At 31.8% G+C, this 14,268-nt stretch overlaps 1 protein-coding gene across 1 annotated transcript; it reads right to left on the bottom strand.

Moving 5' to 3' along the window:
- Window positions 1-3,380: 3,380 nt before the first annotated feature.
- Window positions 3,381-4,304, bottom strand: LOC117341140 (histone H1-beta, late embryonic-like). Its single transcript, XM_033902985.1, has one exon. The coding sequence runs from the start codon at window positions 4,276-4,278 to the stop codon at window positions 3,721-3,723; it is 558 nt and encodes a 185-aa protein (XP_033758876.1). The 5' UTR covers window positions 4,279-4,304; the 3' UTR covers window positions 3,381-3,720.
- Between the last annotated feature and the right edge of the window lie 9,964 nt (window positions 4,305-14,268).

The following is a 14,268-nucleotide window of genomic DNA, read 5'->3' as shown; positions in this document are numbered from 1 at the left end:
ATGTGTAACGTCGGTTTAAAACAAGGCGAAAATTTGTTATTTTGTTTTCTAAATACAATGTACCTTAATGATTTAGAAGAGTATCTTCAACAAAATAATGTATCTAGAGACTCAAGAAATTGATAGTTTATGTGAACATACTTTTGGTGTATATGTTAGATTGTTTGTTATTTTATATGCAGACTATGCCGTTTTGATGTCCGAATCTCCTGAAGGTTTACAAAGTGCTCTTGATTGTTTTCAAAATTATTGTAAATACTAGAAATTAACAGGTAATACCAATAAGAAAAAAAAATGTAATTTAAAAAAAAACGTAAAAATAGACGACAGTTTCACTTAACCATGTTGGATGAGCAACTAAATCGCGAGGATTCTTATCCTTATCTTATCCTGATCTCGCATACTCAGTATTTAACTATAACGGTTCTTTTGCTAACAACATAAGTAAGCTGAACAAGCAAAGAACGCATTATTTGCATTGTATACAAAACAAGAAACGTCCAATTATCTATAGACTTGTAACTTAAATTGTTCGATTCACTGGTTTTCCCAATTTTACTTTATTCTGTGAAATCTGAGGATACGAAAACGTATGCATAATTGAAAAAAAAAAAATAACTTGCAATTATGTAAGAAATTTTAAATGTTAGAAGTATCAAGTAGTACACCAAATTATATGGTTTATGGCGAACTTGGCAAATTTCCTGTTGAAATTGAAATAAAATTAAGGATGTTAATGTTTTGGCATACATTAATCACAAGAGGCGACAAACTTTCTACTACATTCTATCGCTTAATACTAAAAATGAAAGAAATTCAAGCAGCAGACTTTAAATGGCTTAGCTATATAAATCAAATACTAATGATACCGGTTTTAACAGCATTTGGATATACCAAAACACTTGTACATTAAACAAAACTGTTTTCAAAACATTGCTTAAAAGACGTTTATGTGACCAATTCATATAAAATGGTTTTCTACTAGCAAATCATCGTCTCGTCGACAATTTTATTCTATCTTTAAAAAACAGTTATCAAATTAAGCGTAATTCCAAAGAGCGCATTATTTAGAATGTCAAATTTAAAGTTATCTGTTGAAAATGGTAGGTGGATTGGTATACCATGTAATAATCGTGCTTTCTTTTTCTTTCTTTTTTTTTAATTTTTCCCCATTCATTTACAATATCTATTAATTTTCATTTATTATATACTGGAAGCTAGGAAGAGAGCTTAAATTGGGAGATATGTTTGAAATTTGTAACAAATCATTATTATCTAGAGTGAAGTCATTTCCTCAAAAATGTGGGAAAACTTTGTATTTAAAGTTGATATTTGATAAGTACAGATTGTATATTATTTCTTATGTTGTATTGTACTTATTACGTTTCTGTTTATAGTGAAATAAAATTGCTTATAAATACGTTAGTTTGCACACTCTTACATATTCAGGTTATTACCCTGTAAGCCATTGTACACACTTTGTCCTTAGTGAATAAAAACAATCTTGATTATTTGCTTAATCTCATTGAACCGTCAATAAATCATAAGCAAAGTATTCATAACTAGTGTCACAATAGATTTTTCAATATCCAAAGGTCAAAAACAAATATCTATATAACAAGTTTCTCGGATAATACCATGCAGGCATGGAATTATCTGCATATTTTGCTAACCAGGTGTAAGTTCACTAAAAAGGAATCTCAAACGTACCTTACTTAATCCTAATGAAGCTACTCCTAATAATTTCTGATACTTGAAAACAAATTTAGCCCCTCGTCATCAGTCATCATAAATGTAGGTCATCTTATCCCTGATTGGTGCCTGTTGTTTTTCCAGTGAAAATAACGATCATTATGTTTTTACTTATCCTAATTTCTCTAAGTCTAGGTATTTAATTTACGAAATTCATGACCATATTGTCTTTTCAGATTCGACCTGAGGAGATCATATCCTATCGGATGATATTAATGAACTGATTTTAACTTATATACAATACTATATAAACAGTATTGAACGATTCAAGGGATTTTAACATAATAATGAAATGATTAAAATATATTGTTATAAAGGCTGATGCTATATATATATTACCACAATATATTAGCTGCAACGTTATAATGTTGCTGAATATTTTCTTTCTAAAATTTGCTTAATGCGCATAGTTGAAAAGGGGAATCTTGAAGAAAAAAAACATTTTTTTTAAATTTTCATTGTTCAGTTTTGATTTTGTTTTTGTATGATATTTGTTATCATATTTCCATTACCTATGTGTATTTTAAATATCGATATGTCTATACTCGAAAAACTTTAAACTCATATTCGCTTATATCGTCAGATGTCTGGCATGAATATTTGAAATCGCTGTGGAAGGGGGAACAATATCTTCTGTCCGTTTCAGACACAGGAATGCATGAACGACGCATGTAGACTGTTGTTGAGAGTGGTTTCCCTTTCATCATAGCGTATCGTCGTATAACAATGCTGTTTATCTCTGCTTAATAATTATTAAAATCTCGTAATTAACATTGGTTTATAAGCTGTCATTGTTTTTCTGAGAAAAGGGTATCAAAAATACTTAAGCTTGCCTTTTCCGCAAACTTTTGTCATAAAAGAATATTTCAAGAGCAAATGTTTGTGTTACTTGTATTATTCTGCCGTTGAAAAGCATTGTTATTTTTGTTAACAGTAATTATAACATATACTTTACATGGATTTCTACCACTGTAAGTATCTGTTTGTGATCAGTAAAATGTCGTTTAATATCTTCATCATCTTTTGCATGATACACACCTTACAACACAGTAAGGGGGAAATGTTTGATGTCAGAATGTAAGTCTTTTTTTTTTATAATGATATATAATCACAGATCCACAAATTATTTAAATTGACCCCTTTTTACATACAATATTTTGTTATGGCACAGACAAATATATAGTGATGTATAGTAACCATCATGGTGTCTGCAGCAACGTAGCATTTGTAAACACAAGATAGGGGGAAATATTTCAATAAGAGTTATAATGTGCATCTGAAAAGGTTCAGAATTCGGTTTTTGCGCTTGATGCAAGCAATATCACCTTCACACAAAACATAATTTAATATATTTACGGTATTGTCATTAAGAATTCTTCAATAAAAGTGTTATGTTAACATTGATTGAACATTTAATTTGATTTTTTTTTGTCAATTTTCATTTTGAAAACTTCAGCAATTTTAATATTATTCGGTTACAATTTCATACGTCAGAATTGTTTCCAGATTCAGTGTCATAACCAGCAGTTTAGATGGTTCCCTGTAGCAGAATTTTTGTTGCCTTTGCAATTCCTTTGTTTACCTTTTTTTCAAACTTCCGAATACAATAGTGGTGTTCAACATATATATTGCCCTTCAGCTGTTTTTTATTACGTAATTAGATTATCTAGCCTTACCAGGTATGTCACAGCCTGCGGTCTCGGACAGAGGAGAGGTTAATTGCCTTACCTGTACAGACTCTTGTCCATTGTTGATCAAATCCAGTTCAATTGCAGTAATTGCTTTGTATTCAGTTTCTGACACGTCAGAAACAGATAAAAATACCTTAATAAAATGTAAGGTATGTTTAGTGAAAAAAAGTGCGTAGCGTAATTCGAGATGTCATTCGACACTTTTTGAGAAAAGTGGGTAGTCCTGAAAAGGACTTTTAGGGTTGGGGGTCAGTTACGACCAAACACTGAAAAGTGTTTACTTCTTGGCGGGCTTCTTGGCTGCTTTCTTAGCTGCGGGCTTTTTGGCTGCTGGTTTCTTGGCAACGGGCTTCTTGGCTGCCTTTTTTGGAGTCTTGGCCTTTGGCTTGGCGGCAGCTTTCTTAGCTGCGGGCTTCTTGGCTTTCTTTGGACTCTTGGCTTTCTTTTCGCCGGCTGCTTTCTTTGGTTTAGTTGCTGCGGCCTTCTTTGGCTTCTTTACTTTCTTTGGTGATGCTGCAGGTTTCTTGGCTGCCTTGGGTTTTTCTCCAAGTTTGAAAGAGCCAGAAGCTCCGGTGCCTTTAGTTTGTTTCAATGTGCCCTTCTGAACGCAACCCTTAAGAGTAGATCTCACTCGGGCGCTGGTTTTGTTGTCATCAGTGACCTTGTAGTTAGCCAAAATCCATCTGGTAATAGCGATTTTAGATGAACCACGCTTTTCCTTCAAGGCTGCGATAGCTGCAGATACCATAACTGCAAAAGTAGGATGGGCTGCTGGAGCCTTTGGCTTGCTTGCCTTCTTGGCTTTCTTCGCTGGGGCTGCTGCGGCGGTGCTCATGGTGACGAGTGTGATATTCTTCCTGTACCGAGGTATAAGCGAGAATGACAAAAAATTTCAAAATCCGCCCATTTACTCATTTTGCTCGAACGTCGTCGAAGACACCACATAGTCACTGGCTTTCTGTACACTTATTTTGTTAGTTACACAGATTATGTGTTTCCCATTCCAACTTTAATCGCTTTTAGCTCAATTATCAAAACATACACTATATTCATTTAAGAACCAAACGAGAGAGTTTTATTTTGAGATTTTAGATATTCCAAGTGAAATTGATTAATTCCTGTGAGAATCATGTTAATAAACCATTTTCTGGCGATATTGTGATATGATAACAATAAATTTCCTTTACAAATGTAAATTAATCGTAAATAATGTTTCACAACTATTATTTTTGTTATATTTTCATGCAATATGAACATTTTTCTTTTGAATGAAATATAATATACACGTACATATCTTATTCAATGTTTGTAAAAACGTATTTCAATTGGGAGATAGAAACACAAACTTTGAATAGGCGCCATATTGTGAGCTACATATCCTGTGACTCGTATGCGATAAACATTCAATTATTGTCATATGTATTCGTGGGATTACAACAAGAAATATATTATATATGTATAAAATGCTTATTTATGTGTGTTTATGTGTAAAAACTGAACATTGCATTAAATCAACTAAGAATATGTCGGTGTTTCCGTGTGCCTATAGATTGCATACTGACTTGTTTTCTAGATTGGTGATCAAGCTAGGGGAATACTCTATAGTATATACTATGTATACCTATGTATATCAACAAAAAAGACAAGTAAAATAATTATATGATGACAATAGAAAGATTCTAATTGCATACACTTGGTATTTTATTCATTATCTTTCAATACTGTGTATTTTTCTTTGTAACATATTCATGCCCCTGGAGTTTACACGTTCGCTGTCTCAAGGAATGGCAACGCTGACAGAGTGATATTTTTTTTATCTAATCAAGCAAGCAAGTATAACTTTATTGCTTTGTTGCATCCAAACAACATTATCTTTTGTAAAACATACATTATATAAGAAAACATAGTTTAACAAAAATTACGTTTAAATGTTTTAATGAAATTTGCTCGTGTCCTGCAAATAGTGCAGGTCCTTTGAAGACCGAATTGGTATCAAACTATCGAAGTTCATTACTCACACATTTTCTATATTCAAACTAAGGTACATGTAGTGGAAACTAACTTTTCTGGTAACATTTTTCTGAATTTACTTTAACAATACAAAAATTTATCTTACTATTTTGATGTATACCATGCATTTTGTGGGGAGAAAATGAGGGTAATTTTCTGATTTTGCATGAATGACATTTTTTTGCAATATGAATTAAATTTCTAATTGTAATATACGAATGAGGAGTCATTGTTAACATCGATATGATTACTTAACAAATAAAAACAAAAACAAAACAAAAAACAAAACAAAAATTAAACGATGTAACATTTCATTATAATGTAAGCATCACTCTTTAACATCAACTGAAACATTTGACTTGTAATACTGAATACAATATACAATATATATGATAATTAACATTCATAAAAAAATTTAACGAAGATAGCTAAAAAGATAATTATTCTTCATGTCTAACTTAATAAAGCATGTATTAATGGAGACATATTCAGTAGAATACATATACAGTAACATTAATAACATCACACCCAGCGATACCCAAATAAGTGTGATAGGCTATAATGCACGTTTAGAAAGAGAATATGAATGTGTGATATACGAATTCATCTTGAAGTCAGATATACCGAGATTTCGTGATTACCGAATATATTTTATAAAAATTTTGATAATGTCAGAACGAAAATTAATAAGAAGGGTTTTCGAGTTATCAGAGTTCGAAGTAGCGAAGTTTGACTATACATGATTTGTGAATGGAAGAGAATTGCTTTAGTATGCTAGTAAACACAGAGGGAATATAACAAGCAAAACAGAAAAGTGAGAAAAAGTATATAATAATGAAATAATGCAATGATGAGTAAACAACTTATAAAGATAATGTATGGAGTTATCTTATAGACTTACGCATAGATTGTTTATCGCACCAATCATTAACTCACCAACTCAAAAAAATTACACCATTTGTAAAACGCAAATAACTTTATCTTGTTCAACATATATCATATAGTGGGCATCCTCGTCCTCGCTTATGGGTACAAGAATAAACTGAAAATATTGTTGTTTACATTACATAAAGATCAACACACACATTTGCTTTCGCACAAAAAATCCTGTATATGGATATGTACATGATCATATCATCATCATTGGCTCATTACACCTCCCCCCATAGATCATCATCATCATCATCGTCATCGTCATCGTCATCGTCAGCAGCAGCAGCAGTACGTAATGTCTTGGTCATACTGATATGTGAGTATATGTATATAACTAAATCATTACAATTTCATTTCAAGATTAAGCACATCCATAAAATCAAAGTTTGTCACTCATATGTACACATCTATGTACGCACCTCTGAGAAAGAGAAAAGGCAGGTAAAGCAGAAAGGAACAGAGAGAGAAGGGAAGAGATAAGAAAAGAAAGGCTCGCTTTCACGATACATGTATATAAATCTAAAATTGAGAGGAAGCTGAGCTAATTCAGCGAAGCAAAAATCAAAAACAAAAACAAAAACAAAAAACCGCAAAAAATGAAAGGGGAAAAAACATATATATTGTAGGATTATATCACTATAATTCCAAAAGAGGTTTTCATTTTCTCCAACCTTTTTCAAACTCCTCCTTGATACGCTCACTTTTACTGTTAACAGATTTTTGAACCAGGTAATTATCTTTGATATCAGCTGTTGAAGCATCTCGTTCTGTACATAAAATCCTTGATAAAAATACAAATTTCATTATCCACATGATGACAATATTGCGTTACTATTCCAAATAGAAAAGAGTCCTTGTTATTGGCAAAAGAGATAAGTAATAAGTCAAGCAGAGTTCAACTCTCTGAAGTAAATATTGCACCTCTTGACACCCCCATAAACAATGAACTATTGTCTCCTGTTCCATGTTACATAAAGGACTTGAAGGGATAGAAGTTATGTTTATTTTATGGAGGGGAGAGTTTGTAACCAAAATACGATGTATGTCAGATTCTAAATCGGATCCACTGTAATTTTGCAGAAACTATTATAAGTTAACAATGATTTTTCATGTTCTGAGAAAAGGCTCCAAAACTAATGTATCATATGAAAAGATTTTTCAATTTCAGTAAATTCCCAAAACCCAAATTTCCCAAATTTGAAAATTACGGGGTTATTGCAACCCATCCATTTATATATGTTAGTAAAGTTTAGTTTAACATATTTTATTACCAGTATACATCAAAAGGATTGGAAACAAGTTATAGGTTCATTTTAGTATTTCAAATTGCTTCTCGTACTTTTGGCATTTAGCATCAATGATGTGTCTACATAGTTACAAACTGTATGTTACAGTTTATTGTACTGTATGTTATAATCAATTCTTATTTTAAAAACAAAGACTAATAATGAAGCCATAATTCAAACTCAAAATAAACTTCGGAAATTAAAGCAATACATATATTTAGTTTAATTTCTCATCATTTTTTACGGTCTTTCAGGTTAGCAAGATTTCTTGAAATTAATTATGTAATATACTGAAATAATTAATTTTCCATTGTTTGTACGCAGAATGCGGCTTTCTGATTGGTTGACTTTTTTTCATACCACTATAATTATTTTTTCCTTGTTTTCATGGTAATTACTCAAATGTGATTGGTCGAAAAATTCTTTTCATTCTTCTATGAAAGAAATTCCGAGAATGGCGCGAAAAATGTGACGTCACAATACGACAATTGACGTATTGATTTGAGGAAAAGAATCCCATTTAAAACAAGTAAAATTGTACATAAAACATGTATTAAATAAGAAAATTATTTACAAAAATTAATTATAAGCGTTGATGTCAATTATTTTTTAGTTTCATCGGGGTATGAAAAAAATGTGTTTGCAAACTTCTGTAAGAATCCGCTACGCGGATTCATACAGTTTGCAAACAATTTTTTTTCATACCCCGATGAAACTTAAACAAATTGACATCAATGCTCAAATAATTAATTTTTCTTTGTTTTCATGGTAAATACTCAAATCTGATTGGTCGAAAAATTCTTTTCATTCTTCTTTGAAAGAAATTCCGAGAATGGCGCGAAAAATGTGACGTCACAATACGACAATTGACATTGCGTATTGATTTGAGAAAAAGAATCCCATTTAAAACCAGTAAAATTGCACATAAAACATGTTTTAAATTAGAAAATCATTTTCAAAAATTAATTATAAGCGTTGATGTCAATTAATTTTTAGTTTCATCGCCGGGGTATGAACAAAATTTGTTTGCAAACTTCTGTAAGAATCCGCTACGCGGATTCATACAGTTTGCAAACAAAATTGTTTTCATACCCCGATGATACTAAAAAAAAATGACATCAATTAAGGATTGATTGTCAATTTTGTTGCTTGCATGGACTGATGAAGGGAAGTGAACCTCGTGCAAATTAAGTGAACTGCGAAGCAGTTCATGTACCATTTGCACGAGGTTCACTTCCCTTCATCAGTCCATGCAAGCAACAAAATTGACAATCAATCCTTATATTTACGTTAACCAAATTTAAAACTTCGCCACCAGATTGCAAAATTCGGTCGCAACAGTGTGACGTAAGTGCGTCACTTTGTAACATTGTTATACTTATCGTACATGTGTGCACAGTAGTGGAACAGCAGACAGTCAACTATTCTCGTCGCCAAGGCAACAAAAAATATAGTGCCATACACGTTTTGATTATTACGATGTTGATACACATAGACACGATATTTTCAAGGTAAAATATTCATTTATAACAAATATTTATGATATTGTATAATAAAAACTTAGCAATACCCATATAAATACGAATTTAAAGTGCAGTGTTGACAGTATAGTATGTGTGTGATTTGGTCACTCGAGACACAGGGACTTGGTTAAAAAAAATGATGTGATGCAGTCTAATAGCCGGGATATTCAGAGCTCGAGAAAAAGTGTAACAATGTGGATTTTAGTCGCAGGTTAGCTGGTGATGTACATGGTGTTCTTGACATATTGGATTTCATTGTCGCACTGGCGTTTTGGGATGTAAATTCTGATAATAGTAAGTAAAGAAATATTGATTTGAAAATTGGCGGTATTCGACGGCCGGAAACTTGTGTCCCCCATATGTTTAGATTGAGTCAAATTACGACAATAATGTGTCCCTGTTCTCGATATAGCATACTTCTGCTACTTGTCTGTTTTGTGTTGTTAAATAGTGTTTAAATTGAGGTTTATTTTCTGTGACCACTGAAATGGTATTAAGCATGGCATTCGAGATACAGCTAACGTTAGACCTACTGCGCTACGTAGGTCATGAGCTCGGTGCTATCGAGAGTCTCAGTGTTCTGTCAGATCCTGTTTTCTAAACTGTCTGCATTATACTGGCATTTTTATTAGCACATAAAGCGGCTATTCCACTTGTGTTCATATACGTTTATAACAATGTTACACAATTCACAAAGTGAAAGTGCATTCAAGTCTGAGGCGGTACAGAACTCGATCGCGATTGTAAACTCAGTGAATGTATTCACACGCCGGCAAGAAAGTGATTCGTCTCTCAGAACAGAAGCACGCGACCCAAAATCTTCAACGGGAAATGAAGTGATCTGAGTTTACTATGTTCATTGAGGCGGAGCGAAGTGAAAATGTAAATATTGCTTAAATGAAAAGAAGCGCATTTCGAAATTTGACGAGGGAGAACAAATATGTACATGAATGAAATTTTCACAGATGACAGAGTGGTTCCCTATATCTTTCAATCACATGTAATCGCATTACATTCTATAACATCTTTTTATTTGCCGGTGTAAACCGGACAATTTCGTATTGCGTTTTTTTCCCTTTCAGTAAAGTTAAACATGGTTGGACAGCTAGCAGTAGAAAATAATATACAAAACATTAAAAAGTGGCATTATATTCAGAAAAGTTGTTACAAAGGTATTCTATTTCTTATCGTCTAGGTTTGATAAAAAAATCGGTATGAAATATATAAAATGAAATCCGTCACAAGGTATTGTAGATACCGTCCAATCTCTTATTTGGATGAAAATCATAGATTAATTGTTGTATCGTATTTCATATTTCAACTAAAGAATTTAAACACAGATCTGCTCTGTCTCCCTAGTACTTTCGCGGCTTCATCGTGCCGCTCTTCAGGGGATTATGAATTTTATTCGGTATATCATTTTATGACGTATTAGTTTGATGACGTCATAATAGTAGGGTACATAATTTATAAAACATTTATTTGTCCAGTTTAAAAGGGTTGGAACCAACTATATGATACGGTTTAAACTAACCAATCCATTCAAAACTTGATTGGAGCAATTACATCGTATAGATATGTACAACAAATCTATAGATTCGTACTCCGTACTCAAATTAAAACTGGTCATGGTATACAAAGATTTTGCCGTATAGTACATGTCAAATAGATGCGGTAACTTGAAATAATGTAAACTTTCAATAGTAAATTGCGTTAGTAAACACTATCAAACATAAGTTTCATATTTGTACATAAAAACAGTACATACAAGATAATATACATGTATACATGTACATGTACATTCGGTAAGTTGCTGAGAAATATATTGTATACATAATTTATTTTGTCCTATTACGTTCAGAATTCAACATTGGCTTCATTAGCTATATGAAATACATTTCTTTTTCTCTCTTTGTAATACATCAGAGTTGGACATTTGGTAAATTGGCATACAAAAAAAAAAAAAATGCCATCAACACATTTATGACAGTGTTCGTCAAATATCGCAAGTGTTCCGTTTTGGTTTGCTGGTGATGTAAGGTCATACGTAATTCCATGCCAGTGTTGCCAATATAAAAATCTGAACATTTACTACATATTAGAGCATATATATCATTTTTGAAGTACAATTCATATCAGTTTAAATTTTGAAATGAAATGATGTTAGGGACATCATACAGCTGTTTCTTTCTTCCAGGACTCGTCAGTGATGTTGGGGACATCATACAGCTGTTTCTTCCTTCCAGGACTCGTCAGTGATGTTGGGGACATCATACAGCTGTTTCGTCCTTCCTAGACTCATCATTGATGCTAGGGACATCATACAGCTGTTCCGTCCTTTCAAGAATCATATATAATGTGTTATGTGATAACGCCAACTAAAAACGACACGTAGCTTGGCCAATGAATTATACAAAAGACACATAAGGTAATGACAACTTTTAAAGCAAATTGGGATTTAGATGCATTAGAGCCAAAATGTATTTACTGCACCGTACAGCTGTTTCGTCCTTCCTAGTCTCATCAGTGATGTTAGGGACATCATACAGCTGTTTCGTCCTTCCATGACTCGTCAATGATGTTAGGAACAACATACAACTGTTCCGTCCTTCCATGACTCGTCAGTGGTGTTACATACAGCTGTTTTGTCCTTCCAAGAATCATCAGTGATATCAGGGACAACATAAAGCTGTTTCGCTCTACCAGGACGTATCAGTGATGTTAGGGACATCATACAGCTGTTTCTTCCTTCCTAGACCCATGATGTTAGATGGAGCAGTCATTTCCCCGAAAAAAAATGGGGAATTAATGATATCATTAATTCGATTTTATTGATATCATTCATTCGAATTATTGATATCAATATATGAATTAATTTATATCAATAATTCGAATTATAGATATCATTAATTCGATTCATTGATATCAATAAACGAATGTTATCAATCATTTGAATTATTATAAAATCATAAAATATTTTTTGATATCATTATTGATATCAATAATTCAAATAAATCATATCTATCATTCGAATTAATTATATCACATTTTGTAGATAAATAATAAAATATAATGAATGAAATACATAATTAACATGATTACATAATTTTATTTAAAAGATAGGTTATAAGATATCTCATAAAAGATATAAGATATCTTAGAAAGAAAATTAAATGAGATATCAGATATTCCATAGGATATATATTATATAAAATAAATGATATATCATATATTCTATAGGATATATATTATATATAATAAATGAGATATCATATATTCCATAGGATATATATAATATATAATAAATGAGATATCATATATTCTATAGGATATATATTATATATAATAAATGAGATATCATATATTCTATAGGATATATATTATATATAATAGATGAGATATCATATATTTTATAGGATATATATTATATATAATAAATGAGATATCATATATTCTTTAGGATATATATTATATATAATAAATGAGATATCATATTCTATAGGATATATATTATATATAATAGATGAGATATCATATATTTTATAGGAGATATATTATATATCATATATTCGATAGGATATATATTATATATAATAGATGAGATATCATATATTTTATAGGATATATATGATATATAATAAATGAGATATCATATATTCTATAGGATATATATTATATATAATAAATGAGATATCATATATTCTATAGGATATATATTATATATAATAAATGAGATATCATATATTCTATAGGATATATATTATATATAATAAACGCGATATCATATATTCTATAGGATATATATTATATATAATAAATGAGATATCTTATATATGTTATGTAAGATATCTCTTAACGATATAATATATCTGATATAATTTGGAAAAAAGATTGGATCAACATTAAATGACAACTTGGCTTGCCATATGAAACAGTCATATTTCCTACTATTGAATTATCATCGAATTCATTTAAGTCAAATTTCATGAAAAAATTGTAACTTAATCGTTTATTATATTTACATAGATATACTTACCAACATTTTGATATAGTGGGGTTAAATAATTTATATCGTGACTTAAATTAAGTAAGCACCTAGGAGGACCTTGTGACCCCTGTTTCTGGTATCACTGAGGAGAGTAAGTTTATTCTTGTAGCTTTCAAGTTGAAAAATGACCCATTCGCTGAATCACCCCCACGTCTTACAGCGTCAGACAAAACAACTTTAAGATTTGGAGCTACATAGTTACAGAGATGGAGAGATATAAGTTATTTACTGTTGTTTGTCAAATTGTCACGCTTACTTCCGAATGATTACTTCTGTTCTAATAATTCGATACTCGGGTTTAATATAAAGCAGAGACACACGGGATTGTAGTTTGACTTGTGCTACAAAATACATAACACTTTTTTTTCTATTTTCCTTTATTTTTTCAGTAAATCGTTGTACGCTTACATTTGTATATTTTTAGCAAAGTAGGTTGATGTAAATCCCATTAAGTAGTAATAGTCGAAACTGTCCTCCAGCATGTTGTGGAGTTCGTTTGCACGCATGAAGTCAGAGATAATTATCACTGCTTGAGGTGGCGAGCTTTGTGACACAATTAACGACGTCATGTCTGTTGTATTTTGAATTGAATACTGAACGTCAAGCCCTTACCATTCTCAAGCAGGAAGATTGATTGGAAGATACTTAAAAGAACTCCCTGTGTATCGTTATCAACGTATTTCTTTAGCCCTTACTGCCGACAGGGCATCTGAGCACGAATCAACAAAGGCAACCTAAACCTCATTGGTTTATGGCAGAATGGCGAGGCTGCCGATCAGCAAGAACCCTCAGACTCACTAAAACAAGGATTGAGGCATCTGTGGCACTTCACAGTCAAAGAGAAACTGCAGCACAGAACATAAAGTCCCAGAGGAACCAATAGTTTTATCACGATGAAAATGGGAAGAAGAGGTTCTTCCAGGTGGGGGACAGGTATTGTTTCGCAACTCTCGAAAAGACAGCAGAAAAGGAAGAAAGTTCGACCCGACCTTGACTAGACCGTTTACAAATAAAGAAGTTCATGG

Source organism: Pecten maximus, chromosome 13 (assembly GCF_902652985.1).
Source record: "Pecten maximus chromosome 13, xPecMax1.1, whole genome shotgun sequence".
Classification (NCBI taxonomy): domain Eukaryota; kingdom Metazoa; phylum Mollusca; class Bivalvia; order Pectinida; family Pectinidae; genus Pecten; species Pecten maximus.
Note: the sequence above shows the minus strand (reverse complement) of the source record. Positions and strands in the feature narration are given on the sequence as shown.